This window comes from Scleropages formosus, chromosome 8 (assembly GCF_900964775.1).
Source record: "Scleropages formosus chromosome 8, fSclFor1.1, whole genome shotgun sequence".
In the NCBI taxonomy this organism is placed as follows: Eukaryota; Metazoa; Chordata; class Actinopteri; order Osteoglossiformes; family Osteoglossidae; genus Scleropages; species Scleropages formosus.
Genome location: NC_041813.1, coordinates 14,381,084 through 14,404,122, shown reverse-complemented (window position 1 = coordinate 14,404,122; position 23,039 = coordinate 14,381,084). Strand labels below are relative to the sequence as shown.

The 23,039-nt window shown below is 39.2% G+C and overlaps 1 protein-coding gene across 1 annotated transcript; it reads right to left on the bottom strand.

Moving 5' to 3' along the window:
- Window positions 1-2,023: 2,023 nt before the first annotated feature.
- Window positions 2,024-22,817, bottom strand: azi2 (5-azacytidine induced 2). The gene is made up of 8 exons (XM_018754750.2): window positions 22,633-22,817; window positions 19,039-19,262; window positions 17,515-17,631; window positions 16,808-16,907; window positions 14,519-14,625; window positions 14,353-14,414; window positions 7,793-7,920; window positions 2,024-5,568 (listed from the first exon to the last, which is right to left on the bottom strand). Exons 2-8 carry the CDS (start codon window positions 19,252-19,254, stop codon window positions 5,186-5,188), a joined length of 1,113 nt encoding a protein of 370 aa, XP_018610266.1. The 5' UTR covers window positions 19,255-19,262; window positions 22,633-22,817; the 3' UTR covers window positions 2,024-5,185.
- Between the last annotated feature and the right edge of the window lie 222 nt (window positions 22,818-23,039).

The window sequence follows — 23,039 nt, the reverse complement described above, 5'->3', positions numbered from 1 at the left end:
TCGTAGGTCAAAAATACATTTACACACCTCTGCGTAACAAACTGAAAGATGCAGATCGCTGCCGCTGCCCAACATTGCGAGAGTTAATTGTGGGGAAAAAAAATCTAAATTCGAAATACAGTTTCTTCTGAATCATGAATGTCTATCGCCAGCTTACCATCATAAAGTTGAACCATTGTAAATATTAGGTTCAGGAATGTCCAATCGACTTCCCGGGCAAAACGGAACATACCACAGAAGATTGTTGCCCGGGTTCCTTCATCTGAACTTGATGTAATTCTTCCAACTTCCTGCTTCCAGAAAAGCAACAGTATGAAAAGGCACACCCACACAATACAAGTCAAGACATTTTTCAGAAACTTCCCTCTCAATTTCCTTGACAAAACTGCCCATAGGTTCTCAAACCAGCAGCTGGTCATCGTTCATCTTTTAAGACAGGGTCATTAAGTGAGAAGCTATCGATCAAGAACTTCACTGCCTGATGCCTAGAATTTGCCATGCATCAGCTGACACCTGTTTCAATGAACAGAGTAGGAATGTGAGACCAGATCAATTCAGCTCCCTTCCAAAGTGTTTAGATTGTTGTATTTGGCATTTCAAAAGTATTGATGTATGTTTATGGATGACTCGGTCAAATATCAAATAGGAGTTAGCAGCATGCAGTCTTTGCAGACTCATACTTTCACAAAATTAATTTTAAACAAATATTTTGCTTGCTTGCTTTTCTTTGGTTGACCCTTCTTTCTGCCATTCTGCTATAACTCTAGAGGAATGCTATTTTATTTTGTTCATCCTATTGTAAGTCAGAATTGTTGATGTTACTGTGGTCTATCACTGAGGCTCGTGAGACTTTGGCAGTGGCATGCCATTTCACACCTTTGCAAAAAGAAGAAAATGTTAACAAAATTATACTTAGCCCAGTGTTATTTTCTTTAGACTTCTTAATCCACTTCTGCCTGTTTCATCGTAACAGTACACAGTACAAAAAAAAAAAAAAAAAAACTGGTAAATAGAAAATATGGACGTGACAAACCGAAGACCTTAAACATAATTTTGGTGCTGAAACATAACAAGTGTGTCATTGGAACATCTGTATTAGGTTGTGTGTATCAAGTGTGTGAGTAACCCTGCACAACAGAAAAGGAGGCAGTTAACACAGCAAAAACTGCATGAAATGGTGAAACCCTACCAGAATTCCATGACAGTTCCTGCATGTTTAGAAGATATTTTACAGGGAGCAGAAGTGAACATGACAGTAGGGAGGGAGGTTCGACCGAAAACGATAGACAGGTGGGTTTTGCTGTGACCAGGTGTATCTGTGAGCTGTTCAGCACAGGGTGGTGTTGGTGTGCCACCTCCCTCCCAACTTCTGTCACAAAGGGATATGTGCCTAGATCCACGACAATGGACTGGGGGCGGTGTGTGTACATACATAAAAGCGTGACGCTTCTTCTACACATCCTACACCGAGTGTGCCCCCCACTCTGTCTTCACGGGAAGTCTCGGAATGCCGCTGTGAGGAAAGCTGGGGAGAATGGCCATCGTGAAAAGACAGAAGAAAGGCAATGAGGGGATATGACAACTCGCTGCTTGAGGAGCCTACGCTACATTGCATCCTCCCGTCACGGTGTGCAGTGCAGTCTTCAACAGAACATAGAATTTCCTGCTTGAGAGGCCCCCACAGCACTCCCCCAAGATGCTCTTGGTTTCAGAAAGCCTCTTGATGTAACTCAAACAGGATCCCCACATGTCAACTGACCTCCATCGACTGGTAGAAGTTCAGTCCAGATGCACATGCGATTCTTTGACTCTTGCTTTTTATAAACTGTAGAGCTCTTCAAACACTGCATGGTTTTAATGAACTTAAAACTGGTGATGTCAATAACCCCATTTTAAATCACCATAGTAATAAGTGACTTGTACTGATGCTCTAAGCCTCACATTAAAATACATTATCAAGCCTACATTCATTCATTCTGCTAACCATGTCACAACAGCAAAGTTACCACAGTACTGCTTCCCTCCCTCGCATTCTTTTATTTGTTTAAAAAATAAACAGCAAAAAAAATTGCTTGTCATGTAATCTTAAAATATAGTCCATATGTGCTGTATATTGCATTTTTGGTAGTCAGATTACTTTCCTGCAGAACAGTGTACTTGACTGCTGGAAATTACAAAAACAATTATACAAGAAAGGCTACTTAGAAAAATCCACAAGAGATATACATGGGAAAATACATGAGAGAAAAATCTACCTTTTCAGAGCACGTTTTACTTCATATTACAAAAGGCATGTTAAAATAATCATAAAGATTACACAAAAAAAAACACACACACACACACAGGTCCATCAAGAACAACCAAGAAGACACTCTAAGAGAGAAACAACAAAATTTTGGGAAACTAAACTATCAGATAGACCATGCATTTCTCAGCTTTCTGATCAGAAACCCAAATGACACAATAACTTAGTTCTTTTTGGAGGCCAGGCTGTGCTTTAAACCTGCTTGGATTCCTGTTATAAATAACCACAATAGCGGTTAAGAGGTAGCTGTACTGTTACAACCATAACCAAGGTGACACACACTGGGGGCACAGTGACACAAACATATGAAGGTAAAAATGAAGACGCTTCGTTTGACACAAAGATACAAGAAATGACCTTGTCAATGGAGTGACAGCAACTGATGATAACCACTTGTGCTCACCAGAACCTTACCAGTTCTACCAGTTAATATCACTGAATTCTGGGAGGTGGTACCACAACTCATCTATGCCAGCATTCTGTTACCATATTGCCAAGATCTTTATGGACATAATAATGTAAATTTTACAGAATTTCACTGGTAAAATTAAGCTAAATAAATTGGGGCAGGGAAAATTAAGGACCTTCACACTGGAAGCAGTGCAAGACACACCTTTCCTGGACCTCAAACTCCTTAAATGGCAGCAAAAACCATTGTACCACTCTTCGTATGACTCATAACAGTACACACCTCTGTGCTGTACGGATTACTCACCTTTGTCAGTCACTGCTGCAATAGACCTGTATCTACTGTCATGTTGGTGGTAGCTGCCTTTTCTTTTTGCCTTATCTTCTCAGGGTACCCATTAGGGCCACCACCAAGGTACAATGGCTGAATGCTCCAAGTGTCAGAAAACTGACCCGTTTAGACTTTCAGAACCTCCAGTAACAACATGAGGTCACCAGAGAAGATGGAATCAGCTCTGGACAATTACTCTTAAGCTGTTCGAAGCAGACTGATGCCTGGGGGGGTGGATGCCCAGCTGGAATACGTCAATTAATGTGCTGGTTAACCATGGCCCCCCAGAGGTGTCATTTCTCTCCAGTTTTACGTCAGTGTGGAATTTTCATTTTCCTTTCCTCCACTGCCAGCTGAACACATCACTTCATCATCAAAAAGTACAACGAAATATATGATTATTTCTTTTATTCATAGGGAATTACATACTCTAGGTCATTGTAAGTAGACAGTTTCCAGGGTGGGCAGCCAGCTGGCCTAGATCAGTCTGATTTACATATTGGATGACAGTCTCCCTAAAGGTACATATTAACATACGTCTCTTGCAAACATATGTAACGATTCATCATTTATCTGGAACCTTGTGAATAGATGGAGGATAGAGCACTATATAAGAAAAAATTGTCTTTGTATGTTTGTGGAAAAAAAACTGGTGTAAGTTTGCTTTACTTGTGGTCCACATGAAAGCCTCACTGAAAAACTTTCCAGCGACTTAGGTCTCTCACCCAAGAGAGAATGCCTCAAAATTTTTTAGTAATACTTTGTTTCAAGTAAAAACTAGTTATTTGGAGTACTCCAAAATGAAACTGCTAGGTAGTGCTGAGTTTTAGAGATTTATAATAAGATGGACAAAGATTTGAACCTTCCGCGGAAGACAAAAGTCCATGGTGATAATGTACAAGCTTTTGTCATTAAAATGAACAAGAGAAAATACAGAGACAACCTGTAGGAAAACACAGTTCTAATCATTAAAGGGATCTGCATTTAGCTCCAACTGGAACCAAGACACACACACAAAAAGTAATGACTTAGAAACAAAGTGAATAGTCTGGAATGGTCCAGGCAAAGCTCAGGGTTGAATCCCACTGGGAATCTGGGGCTCCTCCTGAAGCCTGCTGTTCACAAACAGTCTGAGTTGAAGCAAATAATGCAACTATCACATTAGAGGGAAAATGCTGAATAAACATTCTTAGGAATCAAATATGTCAAATGTGTGGTACTGAAGTGAAGAACAGGGATATGTTACTGTTTTAAAGATATTTACATTGATTTTATTATTGATTTTTACTAACAAACAAGGACTTTTATAGATTTGTCATTCACATTCCTTATGTGAAAACTTTAAGGCTATTAGCACCGCTGAATCTGCATGGTCTACAGAAGCATCGCTGCATATTGGTAACGCCAAAAACAAAGGATTCAAAACAGTTGTTCTATATGACTAAGGTGCATATATGCATGTGGAGAAAACAGATGGTAGCCATGTACACAAACGACCTTTCGTATAACACATACCCCTTCTACACTGTAGACAGAGAATAATTCACTGGGGTCAAAGGGACAACATGAGATGACAGGTTCTGGGGGATTTCACCTCAAACTGCAAGGGTCACTCAAAATTTAGCACTGGCTGAATGAGGCTAAATGAACCAAAGATGTCAGTGGAGACAGATGTTCACAATACATTTGTCCAGACATACAATATTTCAAATGAAACAAACGCGCACACACACACAGTTTCATTTAGATGTTTTCACAGCTTCCACTCACATGACCACAAGGACTTTAACTGCTTGACCCCACCCTTCTCTCTGATTGCTCTCAATCTGAAACAAGTTTACCAAAAAACACGCTGAATTAAATAGGCAGCAGGCAGAGACATGAGTCATCAAAGGCTGGCATTTTCTGCTTTTGGTTTTCAAACACTTGGGTCTCTTTCTGCAGTCTGTCCCACTTTCATTATATGATCTGGAAAATTACCCAGCTGATCTACAGTCATGGAGTCTCTGCAGATCCTCCAAGACTGAAACAGACCTAACACAATGGATAGAGGCCTTCCGAGGACAACTCTCAGGGTCTGAAGAGGTCAGGGAGTCAATGGTGAACGTAAGGCGGAGTTGTGTGTCACGCTGAATTATTGCTCAGTACGGCTTGTTCCAGTTGCCATTGGGGCTCTTCGGTTCAGCACCAGCAGTGGTCGTGCTGTTCTCCCAAAATTGGGACTCACTGGGTTTGGGAGGCATGGGAAAAGACCATGAACTCTCATCCAGAGAGCTGCGATGCCAGGGGGGCTGTGGCAGTTGAACGGCACAGCTTCCCACAGGAGGAGGGCGGGAGCTGCTCCACGGCCCCTGCCGGCAGTCCTCCTTTAGCCCCTCCAGCATCAAGGGGCCCAAGGGCGGAGAAGGCCGGCCCATACTTGATGGGACTGGTGGAGCACTAGGGGGCCGGGCTGCCATCAAGTTTACTCTTCTGTTGTTCCTCTCCACATCATCCAGGCACTGCACAGGAATGGTGGGGATACCTGAAAACACACACACACACACACACACACACACACACACACACACACACACACACACACACACACACACACACACACACACACACACACACACACACACACACACACACACACAAATCCTGCTAATGGCTGCCAGCAGCTTGATTAAGCAAATACCAGGTTTTCAGGGTAAGGAAATGAGGGATTGCATTTCACTGATTTAACCTGGATTCCAAATTTTCTTTGTTATGACAGTCATAAAATTTTTTAATTTCTTCCATTTTCAAACACTGCATGTGTGAATACAGCAATGATCCGCAGCCACTCCTGGGAAACACAAGGATCAAGGTGAGGTAGAATTCAGAGTAGCCAATTCATCTAAATTACACCTTTACTGTGGGACTATGGAAAGACAATGGGCAGGGCAATGGGTGGCACAATGGTTAGAGGCTTGCACTTAAAGGACTCAAGTTTGAATCCCACCTACTGCCTTGATTAAGGCACTTAACCCAAATTGAGACAGTAAAAATGACCCTGCTCTGGAACAATTAGTGAACAGTTTTAAGTTGCTTTGGAGAAACAGTCGGCTAAATAAATCAACGTTAATGTAAGAATTTACACCTAAGGGAAACAGAGTGAATAAACATGACCATACAATCCTGTGTGTTCGTCTGTATGTTCGCCTTATTAGTGGTAAGTGAGAAAATAACCATAGATTTTCTTCAGTTTCCTAGACCAGGCTATTTATCAAGTGAACTGCTTCAAACTAGGACAACGCTATTTGGGCAGTAGTAATTACTGTCAATAAATGTAATTGTTCCAAACAGCATCACAAAGAGGAAACTACCGCATACAGTATATGCCTAAACAGAAATGATCATGTGCAGCAGTGTCTAACATGTCACCACAAACACATCAAGAAGTCCTGAAGGCTCTGGAGTTAATTGGTTTCTTCCCGACAAGCAGAGTGGCATGTGAAATTGGCACCTCTGTCACAAGTTTCTCCTCTTTTCAATGCTCAAAAAAGACAGGTACCTTTACAGTTTGATGCCACCTCTTTTGGTAAGAGAGACAGGTGCTGCCATCAGGACAGAGGAACGGGAACTCTCCCAGCCAAACTAGGCTGTCGTTCTCTGCAGTCCACATGCGTCTCACTACATTTACATTTATTCATTTAGCTGACGCTTTTCTCCAAAGCGACTTACAATGTTAAGGTCACAATTAAAGACCTCGTAGAACAAACCACCATACCCATAAAACAAAAGTCCTCGACTCTTATACAACCACACTGTAAAAAAAGAGGGAAAAAAACCCACCTTCTCTGATAACTGCAAGTGCACTGTTTGATATGCACTCACAGCTAAGACGGGTGTTCTTGTTACCTCTATTTAAAACCGCGTTTGTCATTTTAATTTACACCTCTGTCTGTTAGCACTGAAGAAATAAAAGCAAAACCTCTTCAGAATAAGAAGCAATAGCACTGAATCAAAATAAAATGTCTGCCCCAATAAAGGATAACATTAAAAAGTGAACAAATAATGCAGATTATTTGATACACTACTCTGTAAAGTGTTCCTGCTCTATGTGACACTCCATACAGGTAGTCAAATTTTGGAATCAAGGGTCCCCCAGGGTGTTTGCCCTTTAAATAAGACTACATATTTACTATCTTCAAGCATTTCTTTAAACAAATGCTGACCTTGTGTGCATGTTTCCTGCCCAAGTTCTACAAGGCTGTCATACATTCAGCACATAGTGGTAAATACACACAATATGAACACGAGTAATGGCCCCCATAAATATGCACAACTGCATACCTTTTAAAATGGATAAAAGGCCATACATGGGATGTGAAAACAGATGGGGGGGGGGGATTGTACAACCAAACTTGAATCTCCAAAAAACAAAATGTTTTTTTACTTAGTTCAAGAAGAGAAAAAAAATTCCTTAATTGAAACATACACTCATATTCCTTAATTCACCTTCAGTGCAATGTTATAAAAATGTATGGGGTTTGCATGTGACACAGCGAGACTCGTGGTCTTCACAAGCCTCTCATATCTCAGCTGACAGTACAGAGACAAGAGAGTCGAGAGAACAGAACAACATGTGAGTGCTGCTAATGAAAGAGAATTCAAAGCCATTAGACAGAACCCGCTAAATCAGTAGCGGAGTGGCAGTGTCGTGGGAAAGGTTGCGAAAAGGAGGCACCATCAGCCATCTGTGCTGAGCCATATTCTCTGACCTTTCCTGTGTGCGCTGCTCGATTTGTCCCTCAGCTTCTTCATCACCTCTGTCTGAAGCTGGGCTTCCACGTGCAAGCAAGACATAGTTCTGCACAGTTCCGCATATGACTGCAGGAGCTTGACCCCTCTGTAAACACAGACCAGGTAGACCAAGTTATAGAAAATATATATACACTCCAGAAACAGAGAAACCACAGCTACATAAACCTACATATTTTCAGTCATTTGCCAAAAAAAAAAAAAAAACAATTTTACTTTCAGGAATCAGCAAAGGTGCCTAGCAATGTATTCCAGCAAATCTGGATAACCAAGAGAGTGGCCAACAAACTGGAAAAGATAAGTCTGCATTCCAGTTTAATTGAATGTCACATTTGTTCACTTAGCAGACACTTTTCTCCAAAGCTATTTACAATTCACCCATCTATATAGCACAGCAATGTAACACAAACACAGAGAAACAATGTAATACAGGTAACGTGAAGCCGCTAATTCACCAGAAACACATCTTTACACAATTCCAAACAAAGGAGACACAGCACACTGTAGGAAATACTGGATAATTCCCCTAATTTCACATGCCAGCAAGGTTATGCTCGATGTCAGTGAACACGAACTGCAGTCATATATCAGGCAGTTAGAAGTGTGCAAATAATAACTATAAAGTACTATAGACCACTCAGCACCCCTGGAACAGTAAGAGGACTCATTATAGAGCCCAATGGCTGCTGGCAGCAATAACCCCAGGTAGGGCCGGTTGGAACAGCACGCCTGGACTAGTGTGATGCTGAAGACACTGCACTGTTTATCCATGGTGATGTGCAGAGAGTGAGAGTCACAGTCCATTATCTCCTTCTGTGTATCACTTCCTCCAGTTTAACTCCCAGGACCAAGAAAGTCTTTGACATTACTTGTCATAAATACAGGTTTATTACACAAAGACAACCCAAAGAACAATGGCTCTCTTCAAATAACTACACTAGCAGTTCAAGTAAGGTCATCCCTGAACAATACTGTAAGTTATAAAAGCCAAAACAGCACCCTCCATCATCTTCTGTCTTTTTCTCCCATGTTTGTCATTAAATGTGTGACTTATTATTCATGGTTGCAGCAGGTCTCTGTGTCTCTTTGTATTTATCTCTGGTAAGTGCCCTGAGGCAACATGTTGAGATGGGAGGAACAGGAATATAAATTAATAGGAAGTAAATTTACTGGCCCAAAGTGTTGCTGCAGTCTCTTCACAGCTAAGCCCGAATGGTGAGTCACAGCGAGACTGTGCTACCTACTCCTAGTGATATGGAGGACATCACAGCATGGGCTGGGCTGCTGGACTGAGTCACTCTATGCTGCCACCTCACACATGAGTGTCCACATGAACTCAAATAAACATGTGTGTACAAGAAGACCTATAAATAACCTGCTACATGTGAAGCAGGCTTCCCTAAAGACAGCACTGTAGGATTCAGAGTTCTTCTCATCAAACCTGGGAGAAAATGCAATTAGCATGTTAAACTGAGGGAAAGCCTACTACTCACTTTCATTATTCATACTACACCAGCTAACACCAGGAAAACTGCAAATGTGCTGGATGGGTGACATGCATCACTTCAACAGAAAGTCTGCTAAGTGCGAGATGTAAAACGAAAGACCAATACAGTGGGATGTCAGCCCTTGATTAGTACAGAATCCCATCTATTGCCAAAAAATCAGGCTGAAATCTCACTTCTGACACCACCACGGAAAAAGTTTCACTGGGTTTTAGTCACTTGCACAAAGTTCAACATTCAACACCTGGTTCCTACTATGAATACGTAAAACACTGCATATGATCAGCTTCTCATAATGATGCACTCTGGTAGCTGTCCACACAACATACAAATGCTTCAAACTATTACTGCCCCAAAAACGACCACCTCCCATAAACATCTAGTTGCTCAGATATGTTCCAAAATACTATGACACTAACTTATAGATGGAAAACACAAGATATTTCTGTCTGTAATGGTTTTTGCTCTAGTTAACACAAGTCAAGTTTAATCTACCTAAACAAGTTTTCAAAAACAAATTGAGAGCAAAACTTTAGAATTATAGACAATGCAGAGTATTAAAATACAAATTCACATTATTTAATTAGTATCACGTGGTCAGCTAAGACATAATACTCAGCTTTTTCTGGAAAGTATGCATCTGTAACGGATTCAGGCAGTTTTACAGCTTATGTCTTGGTGCCCTCTAGAGGCGAGTGCAGGACTACACATGCGCTGTCTGAGACTGTCCCAAGAGGGCTCACGGCAAACCACAGCCTAACCTGGCAACACAGGGCGCAGGACTGGAGGGGGAGGGGACACACTCCAGACGGGATGCCAGTCCGCCACAAGGCACCCCAAGCAGGACTCGAACCCCAGACCCACCAGAGAGCAGGCACAGGCCAAACCTGCCGCACCACCGCATCCCCCTAGTGCAGGACTAGCCTATCACTAAATTAAACCCAAGCCGGTTTTCTGACCACACGCCTCTTCTTCAGTTCAGTTTATTTTTATAGAGCACTCTTCTCATGTAGTGACACAAAGTGCCTGAAGACGGGCATAGATCAAAGAAACAATTACATCAGACAAGATAACTGACTGCAGACTAGCATAATACATTATAAATGCTTTTATAAAGCTGTAAGTATGTCTGCTGGGCAAGGAGGAAAGGAACAAAAAACTCCCAACTGAAAGTCGAGGGAGGAAAAACATCCCTGGGGTCCAAGTGCCTGTGGCTGCCCACCGCTCCTGGGCATTCTAGATTAAATAAGACTTCCAGGTCAGTTTACAGGTAATAATGGCATTGCTGCTGTATGGTAGCTTGATTTCTTCTTTTCACAAGAAACAATAAGCAGATCTGACAACAGCGAATAATGAATATAATTCAAACTCAAACATGTTTGCATTTAACAATTTTCAATAATTTGTTTAACAATTGAAAAAGATTACATGCAGCTACTCGTGTGAGATGTACTGATTTATATGGTGATATGTGACAAATTGACTGTTCTCAAGAATCACATGTCTGCACCCAAATCTCTCCTTCTGTTGGTGTAATGAACCTTTTGTATTGTTCTAAGAGATGTACATTGTTTTGGAGAATGTGCCAAAATTAAGTGTCTGTTAAATGAATAAATGGAAATGTAACTCAATGGGTCAAAGTCATTCCAATTTTTTAAGCCAATCCAGTTTACTATGCTAAGTACAGACCAATTTCCACACATTTGGATTTATCTAAAATCCTTGAAAGAATTGTCTACAACAGACTAACAACTTGCTTTACTGTGACCTGTATGGATTAAGGAGGGATCATTTTACTTCCTTGCCCTTGGTCCAGTTGATATTTTTTTACACTCTTGATAATAATTCATTAGTTCACAATGATTTGTCAAAAGGTTTTGATACTGTAGACCATAACATCTTAGTCATGAAGCTGTATGGATATGGAAATACTAATGTGGTTCAAATGGTTTCAAAGTTATGAGTAATTCTAAACAACAACATGTCTGCTGGAACAGTGTTGTGTCAACTTATTTTTTATAGTATACTCCAAGGAACAATCCATTGCCCTTTGCTTTTCCTCATATATGTGAATGATTTATATTTTATATCAGATAAATTACTTTTCCATTTTGTTTGCTGGTAATACCAATATCTTTCCGTTTGATATGTATTACCGTAGAATTGATAGTGCCAACAGTGAACTGTAATATGTGGACACTTGCCTTAAGGCCAACAGGCTAACACTATAAGAAATTTCTTACATACTTTTTCAACCAAGAAATAAGCCCATTAATGAATGTGAAATGCATGTCTACGCATTCATCCATCCTTTCACCAGAGTATCATCTGTTAAATTCCTTGGTGTGCTTATTGATGACAAACTCACCTAGAAAGTTCATATTTCTTTTACAACTAAGAAAACTGCAAAAAATAATGCCAACATCAGTCAACTTAAGAAATACTGTATCTACCAAACTTATCCCTTTGTATAACTCTCTGGTCTATGCCATATATTTCTTATTGTAATATAGTACTGGCATGCACATACAAAATCTACCTCAAACACCTCCCACCCAAATATGTTAGGTTGACTACAGCCATGTTTGAAATTTTGCGTACTTCCAACTTATAGGTATTTAAAATGTATACTTTTCAGTCCTTATGGAATGTACTTCCTTTATGTTTTAACAGCTGGACTTTGTCTTTAATGATAGCATTCATATGAACTCTACCTGAACTTGATGCAGCCTTCATGCTCCTTAACTCAGAAATACAAAGGGACAATTCTCATGCCATGGTCCCCATGTGTGGAACAATCTACCTATCTATCTGAAATCACATTAATGTGTTACACTATTCAAGACACTATTCAATAGTATCTTATGGAACAGCATAATATTTAATATGATTCACTCAATATGTTAGTCCTATGTTTACTTTTATTATCATCTATCATTGCCATACAGAGTTGTTATTCTGTCTAGTTTGTTTTTGGGAAGTCCTATGACAAGTCCCTTGGTTTGTTGACCTCCCAAGCACATTCTATTGTACTTTTGCTGCTATCCATTTTTTTGTGATAATCGTCAGTAAACAAATGCGGAAGAGTGAAGAAAAATTACAAGAGATTTACTGCCACCTAGTGGCCAACTAGAACAGCACAAAATCAGAAAGATGGTCGATCACTCTCACTACTATGCCTGGGGTACTCAACAGGGGGCCCGCGTCATGCTGAAGATTAATTATTTTTATTATAATTTGGGCTCAAAAGTAGCACAAATATTAGGGAATGTGACTTTACGTTTGTGTCATTTCAATGCGGTTGATTCTCCTGACACTTTGCATTGTGTAAATTGTGTCAACTGTTAAATATTAAAATATAAAATATAAAAATAATATTAGCCTATATTTAATGGCAGTCAACATACCTGGTCATGAATTTAATCACAAGTCATGTGAAAATGATAGCGCACCTTTAAGCCGATGGCTACGGAAACTGCGAAAGTTAAAATAACCTGATCGGCGACAAATCATCACAACTCCTCATCTGTCATAAACCTTGTGAAAATGTGTGTACGTACTGTACATTAACTAATGATGGCGTCAAAGAAAAGGAAGAATGACGATGAAAACAGAGTTTTCAACCCTGCGTGTCAAATGGAAATTTGCCTTTGCGGAGATAGGTGGCAAACCAATGTGTCTCATTTGTCAGAAAACAGTTGTTGTATTAAAGCGAGCTAATCTGCAACGCCACCATTAGCAACTTCATCCCGACTTCACCGTCGCCTATCCACACGGCAGCGATCTCAGGCGTCAAAAGGTACAGACATTGCTAGCAGGGTTTCATGCCCAGCGATCCATGTTCCATAGCATTGTTAAAGCGCTTTTTCTGCAATGGGAATAATAAAGTCAAAGCAACTTTCTCGTCTAACTGACAGATATTTGACAGACTATCTTAGAGCAGCTGAGCTACCAGTGAGCAACAGCCAGACTTGAAACTGCTTGTCAAAAGAATGCAGACTCAGATTTCCCACTAGGAATAAGGACTTCTTTTCATCGGGGCTTGCGAACTATATTTGCTCAAGAATGTTTTGAGTTTGAACATTCTGAGTTTGTTTAATACTCTGAGTATGAATGCATTTTTTTATGAATTAATATAGCAAAACAAACTGTTAATTCACTTTTTCATTCCAGATTTTTTTTTTATTATTTTCATGTTCAGTATTATTTTAAATAGGACAAGGACAAGCAAGACTTAGATAAGTAATAAACTGCATTTCTAATCAGTAAAACTGAAAATATTGTCTTAAATAAAGTCTTATGACGCAAACTGTAATTTGTGGCCCTTTGCATTTTATGTGGTTTAAACGTGGCCTGCTTGGCCTCTGAACTTGAGTACCCCTGCCTTAGGCGATTTAGGAGGATGTGTTAACTGGAAGTGATTTAACCAGCTAAGAGCCTGTGATAGCACAATAATTGGAGGTTTGGTGTGATCGCTTTCATTGTGGAGGAAGATGTTCTTTACAGAGAGATGCCACAGAACAACAGAATCCCAAAAGAATGCAATAAGGGTACATAATATTTCATTAGTTTCATACCTGCTGGGGACAGCACGTGGTGCAGTGGTTAGAGTAGCCTTCTTGCACTTGAAAGACCCAGATTCTAATCCACCTTGTGCTGTAGCACTCTCTAAATAACTCCAGTAAAAACTGCCTAGCTGCATAAATGGGTAAATCAGTGTACATTGCTTAACATTTTAACAAGTCTCTGGAGAAAGGCATCAGGTAAATGTAAATTAATAAATGGAATACATTTAATGCATTTAGTGAACTTAGTATACTACCCTTGTTTTTGTAGCATACAAACACACTTGTAAGAAAAAAAGAAAAATCCTCATATGGCAAAACTAGTTTTTCCTAAGATGGGAGGAAGATGCCAAGAGCAAAGTGAGATGTATTTCAAGGAAGCGGGCTATAGGATAAATGAAAGGGAATGGGGCTGTGTGGCAGGGAGTAGGGGCCCAGGACCGGATATACCCTGTGTTGAAGTCTGCTTCCTGTTCCTGACTGCTCCCCTGCATGCTGTTTTCTTGTTGTTCCTGAATAACAACAGAAATAACTTTTGCTTCACAGACAGCAATAGCGCGCACACACACATGCGTACAGTAGGTACATAAGCACAAGTGCAGACATTCCATCCCACCTGGCATTGTCCTTGCATGTTTTTACTCAGTAATCTCATGTTCTCCAGTTCATTGTTCACCTTCCCTACTTCACAGCTCTCTTGCTTGGTGCTCAAGCTTCTCATCACTGCAGTGAGAGAACAAGCAATGACAATTTACATTAGCTCATAGTTTAATTAGATTTTTTTCCACTCTATAGTACAGCACATAAAAGTTTTGATTTTTTTACATTTTTAACATATTTCAATACTGAAAGAAAAAAAAAAAATAATAATAAATTGGCAAAAAATTACATTTTGCACTTATTTGTGCAATTTAAATCAACATAAATGCAGATTATTGTGTAGAAAAAGTTAGTACACCCCTACCTTTATAACTGCATCAAATACTTGAAATTAAAATCAAGTGCATCAAACACCAAAACACTAGAACATCATTACCAAGTACGTTGGAGGGTACTGCCTTATGTAAACATCAGAATCATGTAGTCTGATTTGGTCTTAGCAATTGAAATGCGTGGCTACATCATGCCAAGACCAAAAGAGCTCGAAGTCTTGCAGAACAAAGTCTTGATGCTTGTGAGTTTGGGAAGGCTTTTAATCCTCTTTCTCTGCAGTAGACAATTTTTTAATTTTTTGTTGCATAAGTTATAAAGAATAATGCAAAGAATAATTTACTGTTATGTTGCCTTTATCTATCAATATTGTTGAAATAAATATTGCATGAATAAATATTCATACATGTTGAAAAACACTCCTTTCCATGGAGTGTACTTTTTCAGAGTTCTGTACATGTAAAACAAAGGCTAATAGAGAGTGACAAGATACAGCATTCCTCACCCTACATATTCTCACAAATCAAAGACTTAATTACCATTAGTTTCAATGGTAATTTTCATGCATTCCTGAGCCCCTAAATTGACATTCAGATTGACAGAATTACTTCAGCAGTTAAAATTAGTCACCATAACATATAGCAGTTTCACTTAATTACTTTGTAATACTGTGTGCCTGTCTACCTGAAATTGTTGACCCTTTCAAAGAACACAAACATTAATTCAACTTTCAGTGCAATAAAACAATAATACTAAATGAAGAAATCAATGAAAACAATGTAAATGTACTGACACTCAAGGGACAAGCTGATACTGTTTGGACAGTTCAAACTTGGCCATGATTACTGACATAATAACAGGTGAAAACAGCTAACAGGTGCTGAGGTTGAGAGCATAACATAGAACAAGACAAATTAAGTGAAAAGATGGCTCAAGCTGTCAGGAGACATGCAAAATCTAAATTCAGTCCATGTAAATGCAAAGAAATCTAAAAATTATCACTACTTTTGTTTTTTTGAGAAAAAAAAATCAGAGCAGCAGATAAAAATATAAGAATGTGCACCTGTTGAAGCTAAACTTTCCTATGCTAACTTAATTTTAAGTAATGTCTTCTTGTTGCCCTTATGTGGAAATTCAAAAAACAGCTCCCCAAATCCCTAAACTTATATGCCAGCAGGCACGTTGTACGTAAAGTAAAATGCAGTCCAAGTGTATGTGAAACCCAGGGTATGACCATCATATACTCCAATCATATTTTGGAGTATATCTAAAAGGGAAATTGTCTGAGTGGAGTGGCTCCACTGGAAAATGTCTGACACTCGCAAGCACAACTGATGCACTGAATCTCATTAACAGGGAGCCAGAAGAACTATAGAAAGAAACCATATAGTTCAATGATGAGACCAAAAAATCATTACTGAATGTGAAAAAGCAGAATGGATATCAGACCACACAGCAGAAATTACCAAGAAGCAAAGAGAAGCTGAATTCAAGAGGAATGAGAATTCCAGGAAAAGAACTTAAGAGAATTTCAACATATTTGCAGGAGAGAGAAAGCACAGTTATAGTAATAACAGACAGATATGGAAGAAGAATCCAAAATCTAAATTTGCTGACTTGCAGTGTTCAAAGTTGCAGATGGGAAAGACAAATGTTGAGAAGAAAAGAACACAATATCTCTGCTGTACAGATCTTTTGTACATCAAAGACACACTGGAAGACTAGTCATGAAAAAAAGAACCTTTAATAATGGTGAAGAAGACCATCATCAACAAGAAGACCACTGGGACAAATGGTTTCAATACAGAAGGTTTGTAAGCAACAGTCAACTTAGGATGCTTGTCAGTTTACTGGCACCAAATGTAGAAAAGAATATGCTGGCCAAGAGACTGAAAAAGGTCAGTTCTTGTAAACAAGAATGACAGCTGTACAGGCAAGGCACAGCGTGGGGAAGAAGTAAGGTTATGGGACGTACCTTGGCTGGTCTCCATCTCAGTCTTCAATTGAAGCAGCTCCAGTTCTTTTGCATGAATCTGTTCAGTCAGGTTCTTCTCCAACTCACTCTTCTCTTTTTTCTTTGGATTGGCAGAGAGCATAGTTTGACATGAGTAAGTATTTTACAGTGTGATGATTTCCACAGCTGATTCTGCTTTAGTCTATATACAGGTACGATACTAAAAGTACAAGTACTCTTTTCCCAGTTAGCAGACAGGTTTTGGGGAAATTTGTTAAATGAAATGTACACCCATTTTTTGAATTCCCCCAACATTTGTGATTATCATTAATTATACTTAAATGTCCCGTCCTGGGTGTGTCCCCTCCCCCTCTGGCCTTACGCCCTGTGTTGCCGGGTAGGCTCCGGTTCCCCGCGACCCCGTCTGGGACAAGCAGTTCTGAAAATGTGTGTGTGTGTGTGTGTGTGTGTTAGGATAATATATTTAAATAGTATTGCTATGGGGGGTGCGGTGGCGCAGTGGGTTGGAGCACAGTCCTGCTCTCCGGTGGGTCTGGGGTTCGAGTCCCGCTTGGGGTGCCTTGCGACGGACTGGCGTCCCGTCCTGGGTGTGTCCCCTCCCCCTCCAGCCTTGCGCCCTGAGTTGCCGGGTTAGGCTCCGGTTCCCCGTGACCCCGTATGGGACAAGCGGTTCTGAAAATGTGTGTGTGTGTGTAGTATTGCTATACCACTTTGTTAAGCTCCATCTGCAGGTCCTTCTTCTCAATGTAGATACCCCGATAAGCACTGAAGGCCTTATTAACATACTTCTGTCCGTCTGAGGATGTTTCCTCTGGCTTGTACAGCTAATGGGGAGAAAAAGAAGATATGATTTCAGAAACAACCCCAAATAAAATAATGCACAACATGCATTCATTCTACAGACATGTCAGATATCTTCATGTTAACAGTACTTTTAATACTGTCTAAATTTACTTTCAGCTCCAAACAGCAACATACTCTAACCAGGAATTATTAGGTACACCTACTTAGTACTAGAAGGGACCCTCTTTTGCCTCCAAAACAGCATGAAGTAAGTAAAATACTGCTAGAAATTTTCCACAGGGTTCCATGCTCACTCAGCAGCTTCACACAGTTCCCACTGATTTTTTCAGTAGCACATTTTTTTAACCTCACATTCCACAGCATCCAAAGATGCTCTACAAATTTGAAATATAATGACCGCCCAGGCCACTTGAGCAAAGTATAGGCAATGTCAGGTTTGTGGAACCACCCTAAGATAATATATGCTTTGTGACATGCCCATTATCCTGTTGGAAGTGTCAGTCTTAGAAAGACTAGACTGGCCATGAAGGAATGCAGCTTGTCTGCAACAGGGTTTTGGCATTTTGTGGCATTCTAACAATGCTCAGTTGCTCATATTAAAAAATATGTGCCACAAAAACACTCCTACCATCATTACACTACTACTATCAGTCTGTACTGTTGATACCAGGCACAATGGGTCAATGGATTCATTTTTTTAAGTGAATGTCTGACTTTGCCATCAAAATCTTACAACACAAACTGGGCTGACAGACCACATTTCCCTTCAACTGTTCAGTTTTGGTGACTACATGTCCACTGGAATCTCATCCTCTTGTTCTGAGCTCACAGAAGTTGAAATTAGGATGGTCTTCTACTGCTGTAGCCCATCTGTATCATAATTTGACAAGTTGTATGTTCAGAGATACCTTTCTGCACAACACTGTTGTACTAAGGTTTTCTTTTTGCACTTCTGGGCTTTCTGTTAGCTTTGCTTAGTCTGGTCATTCTCTTCTGACCTCTCATTAACCAGGTGTCTTTGCCCAGAGAAGTGCCACAGAACAGACATTTATTTTATCACTACATTCTCTGTGAACTCTTGACCATGTTCTGTGGGAAAAATCCCAACATGGCCATGTCTCAGACTGTAAAACAAGGGCGGCAAGCAAAAATGATCATTGCACGTTAAAGCTCACTGAGATCATACATCTATCCACTCTACCATTCATATAAATTCTAAATGGACCTCTAGGCCTTTTCTGAATATTTTATATGCTGAGTCACAACCATGTGACTCACAAACTTCAGGGTTTACGTATGCGTAAACGGCCAGGTGTACTTAATAAAGTTACTGGTGAGCGTATATGCCGAGGAAAACAGATTTAGTGCTGGTCTCCAGCCTAAACTTGAAGTGAATCAAGAAGACCCTTCTGTGTAGACATTCTCACCTTGTCCTCAAGCTGCTTAACCCGTTTGCGGAGCACTGTGTTCTCCCTCTCTGCATCTCTCAGCCGTTTTTTGATGTCTTCGTAGGCAGTGACCAGGGCAAAGTGTGAGGCCACCAACTCATCTTCTGAACGCACAGACACAGGGCTCTCTGTAGCTAAGTAGGCTGTCTCATGCTTCAGGATGCAAATATCATCTTCCATGGCCAAGGGTTCCATGACTAACCCTGAATGAAAAATACCAAATCAACACCCTTCAGCACCAACGATATTTAAGACGCAAACTGCATGATGTTCATGTTTCACCATTTTAAAAGGTTGTTAAAATTCATGACTTGTCAGACATAACTGATTCTCAGACACAAAATAAGTCACTTAAAATTAATTAAAAATTAAAATTAAAAATTTAGTTAAAAGAAATTATAAATTAAAAAATTAAAATTAAACAGGAAAGTACTAGAATAAAAGGTATTTTTCAGCATAACAATTACATTTACTCATTTAGCAGACGCTTTTCTCTTTTTCTTCATCTCATAGAAAATACTATGTGTGCCTTATATTAGCAGAAAAAGAGACTTAGATGCAGATGCGTGATTCTGAAGTACAGTTAGTTTACTTTCCACCACATGAACCAATGCACATCACAGTAGTAGCTGCATAAAAGTTTATCTGAATATCAACAATTCCTAATCACATTCCTAATAATTTTTTAAAACACAAACATTATTATACAGTGATCTTATTCTGAGATGCTATTCTGGCTCTGAAAACTTCAATGCGACAAGCTATGCTCCGTCTGGGGTGGCTAGCATGATACTTGCTTTGCATGATGCTCAGTGCCACTGAGACCTGTACTTTGAATTAAACTATTTGTTTTAGTATCTTGTTTCATAAATGAGAGATGACAGCTCATCAAGCAGGTTTTTGGGTACAGATTACTTTCATTCTTATTTCTTGCAAAAGGAGCTTTCGTTATAAAAGAAAAACCTGTATGTACTTCTTAATTCCTCAACCATTCACTTTCATTCAAATCTCTACTAAGATGAACTACAGGTAAAACAGAAATACTGTTATTATCACTACTATTATTCTTGATAACTCATTTATTTCAGTTTTCTCCAAAGAGACATACAATGCTATGTAGCATCCAATTATTTATCAATTTAGATAGCTGGGTAATCTTTACTGGAAGAGTTCAGAGTTAAGATCTTTGTGGATTAAACATTTGTTAGTAATACTACACAGAATCCAACAGCAGCTTACTGTCCACATGCTTTGCATAGTGAAAAACACAGGCAGTGATGTTATGCATTTCTTTATAAAATCATGATCATCCCCGAACAAAGTTACCACAATGCATAAGTCAACAGTATTCCCTGCTCCATGCACTTTATAAACTCCAGAGTTCTGTAACCCATACAAGAGGTAACTGATAACGAATTAATGAAGGAACAAAAATACTGCATTAACAGAGAGGTTGAAAATAATTGAGCTACCAATATCAGTTATGTTGGTGTTGTCAAAACCATGTTCCAATTAAAATACCTTAGATTTTGTCATTTTAATTACTTTTTCACATCTGAAATATTTTTACATATATTTTGTCCAAGAACAAACTTTAAAAAGAAATGCAGGTATAACTCACTTTATGGACTCCCAGTTTACAGACTTTTGGTGTCAACTGCTTCCGGTATTAAGGACTTTTTTCTGGTGTTCCAGGCAGACTTTTCCTTGATAACGGAAATGTTATGCGCTAATGAGGTGCAGACTTGTAAACAATGATGTACAAGTCATGAGTCAATCAGGTGCAGATTTTGAAACAATATATGATAACCTCTTCTTAATTTTGCATGGTTGCACAAGTTGTTTTATTACAGCTGAGAAATGTTTCCTTTTTCAAAAAAATTTTTTGTTCATGTACCTCTGTATTTAAGAGGGGTCTCAAAACTATCAACTTTCCGACTCAGTTGTCCCCTGATCTTGTAAATATTCAATAAACATGCACGTTTGATACATTTAATAATTTTTAATAATTTGTTTAATAATGGAAATATGCAACTACTCATGTAATGTATACTGGTTTACACAGCGGTATGTAACAAATGCACTGTACTCAAGAATCACGTGTCTGCATCCGAATTTCTGCTTCTGTTGATGTAATGCACTTTTGTATTGTTCTCTGACATCTACATCACTTTGGATAAAAGTGTCTGGTAAATGAATAAATGTATTGTATATGTCTTTCGCATGGGTACGTGTACTTAGATTAGTCAAAATTTTTACCCTAATTTAGTCTTTGTTCTTGATTATTTTCCTCTTAATCATCCTGTTTTGATAAGTATTTCTTGAGACTATTTTTAAGTGTTTAAAGGGTGTTTGTGGAAATATTTAGGCATGTCTGTAAAGTCCAGGAATGCACAGTTTTTTTTCTGTTCTATGTCAAATAACGGGAAAGGGCTTCCCGGTTTACAGACTCTAGGTATACAAACCGCTTTCCAGTCAAATCAGATCTGTATAACCATAGATACCTGTAATAGCAATCTAATCCCCTGGCACGATCAACATGCCTCATGGGGTGATTTCACTGAATGAATTAAACCCCATAATGTGAGCAATGGGTATAACAATTTGTTTAATCTTTTTGTACCCATGGATTTTTCTGTTCTTCAAACAATACAAAAGCAGACAAAAATGCCGGTGCGGGGGTGAATGTTTCAAAAAAAGCTAGAAATAAGGGCACAGCTTTTACAGGTTTTACAGTTACTGAAGGTTAAAATGGCACTATTATACTGGTTTGCATCATTTTCAAGTACAATGAAAGGAGTTTTTCTGCTGAATTTACTGTTATGAATATCTAGTAAAATAAGACTTATAAAGTATCCATTTTCTCTTCTCACCTATCACATTTTCAATAATCAGGTTAAACTTCAAGTAGACCTTATGTCATCTTTTTCAGTTACCACAATGCCCAGATAAATACTTTCCAAGTGTTACACATAGGGGGACTCCATCAGACTTTAACAGACACAAGTTCCTATTTATCTGTCTTTAGAAAAAAATTTATGCTACAGAGTGCACCATTTATTTGCTCAACTTCAGTATGATTTTTTTTTTTTTGAGGTACTTCCTGAAAATAAGTGGTGGTACCATCTGCATTGGTGTAATAACAAAGCAGCGGGATGAGTGACGTAATCGTGACGTATTCGCAGTCCTTCCAACATTCTTACGGCCAACGAAAGAGAAAGTAAAGATGCAGGCAGCAAAACTACCTGTAGTTGACGGAAACGAAGAATAGGAAAATTACTTTCAGCAGTTTAGTGATTTATAAATAATCAAGACAATAACACACCACAGAAAATCAAAAAAGCAGATGCCGGACTAATACACACACAGACAGAGACTCAGACAGTACTTAACTTGGTGTGGAATGTAAAAAAAAAAAAAAAAAAAGAAATATGCTGAGTCCGTCAGGTTGCATAAGCATACAGTATGATTTTTGTACTGTTACACATCATTTTCCAACACGTCAACCACACTTGACTTTTCTCACCAAGTTTCACACACGCGGCTTACAAGAAGAAGATGATGACCACTCACCGACAGCTGAAGAACAGAGCTGAGAGCTATTACCGAAAAACAGACAACAGTAGAGTATCGGACATTTTCTGGAAACACGCGGTCGAATAATGAGGCTACCAGTGAAATGATTACACGTCCCCCCCCTGCATAAAAACAACCACTTCTCCGCGTAAGAAACTAAACAGGAAGTGCTCGCCAGAGCAGCCTATTCTGGCGGAAGTGAAAGGCCGAACACGTGACACCCCAGCGGAAATCCAAGCCTTAATATGCATGAGCTGCTTAATATAACGTGCATAACAAACTTCAAACAAAATTGAGCGAGTAGCGAAAAAATAAATATTTTGTTTGTATTGTGTAACAATTTAAGCTATGGGAAAATGTTGTAAAATAATACACTGTGGGTTATTATTATTATTATTATTATT

What these genes read in the sequence shown, in the direction of transcription:
- azi2 (XM_018754750.2), bottom strand. Translation starts at nt 19,254, where the DNA reads ATGGAACCCTTGGCCATGGAAGATGATATTTGCATCCTGAAGCATGAG. An exon ending in TTAAGCAGCTTGAGGACAAG is followed by an intron (nt 17,632 to 19,038) that starts GTGAGAATGTCT and finishes TCTCCCCATTAG; the next exon opens with CTGTACAAGCCAGAGGAAAC. An exon ending in GAGCAGCGCACACAGGAAAG is followed by an intron (nt 5,569 to 7,792) that starts GTCAGAGAATAT and finishes GTGTGTTTTCAG; the next exon opens with GTATCCCCACCATTCCTGTG.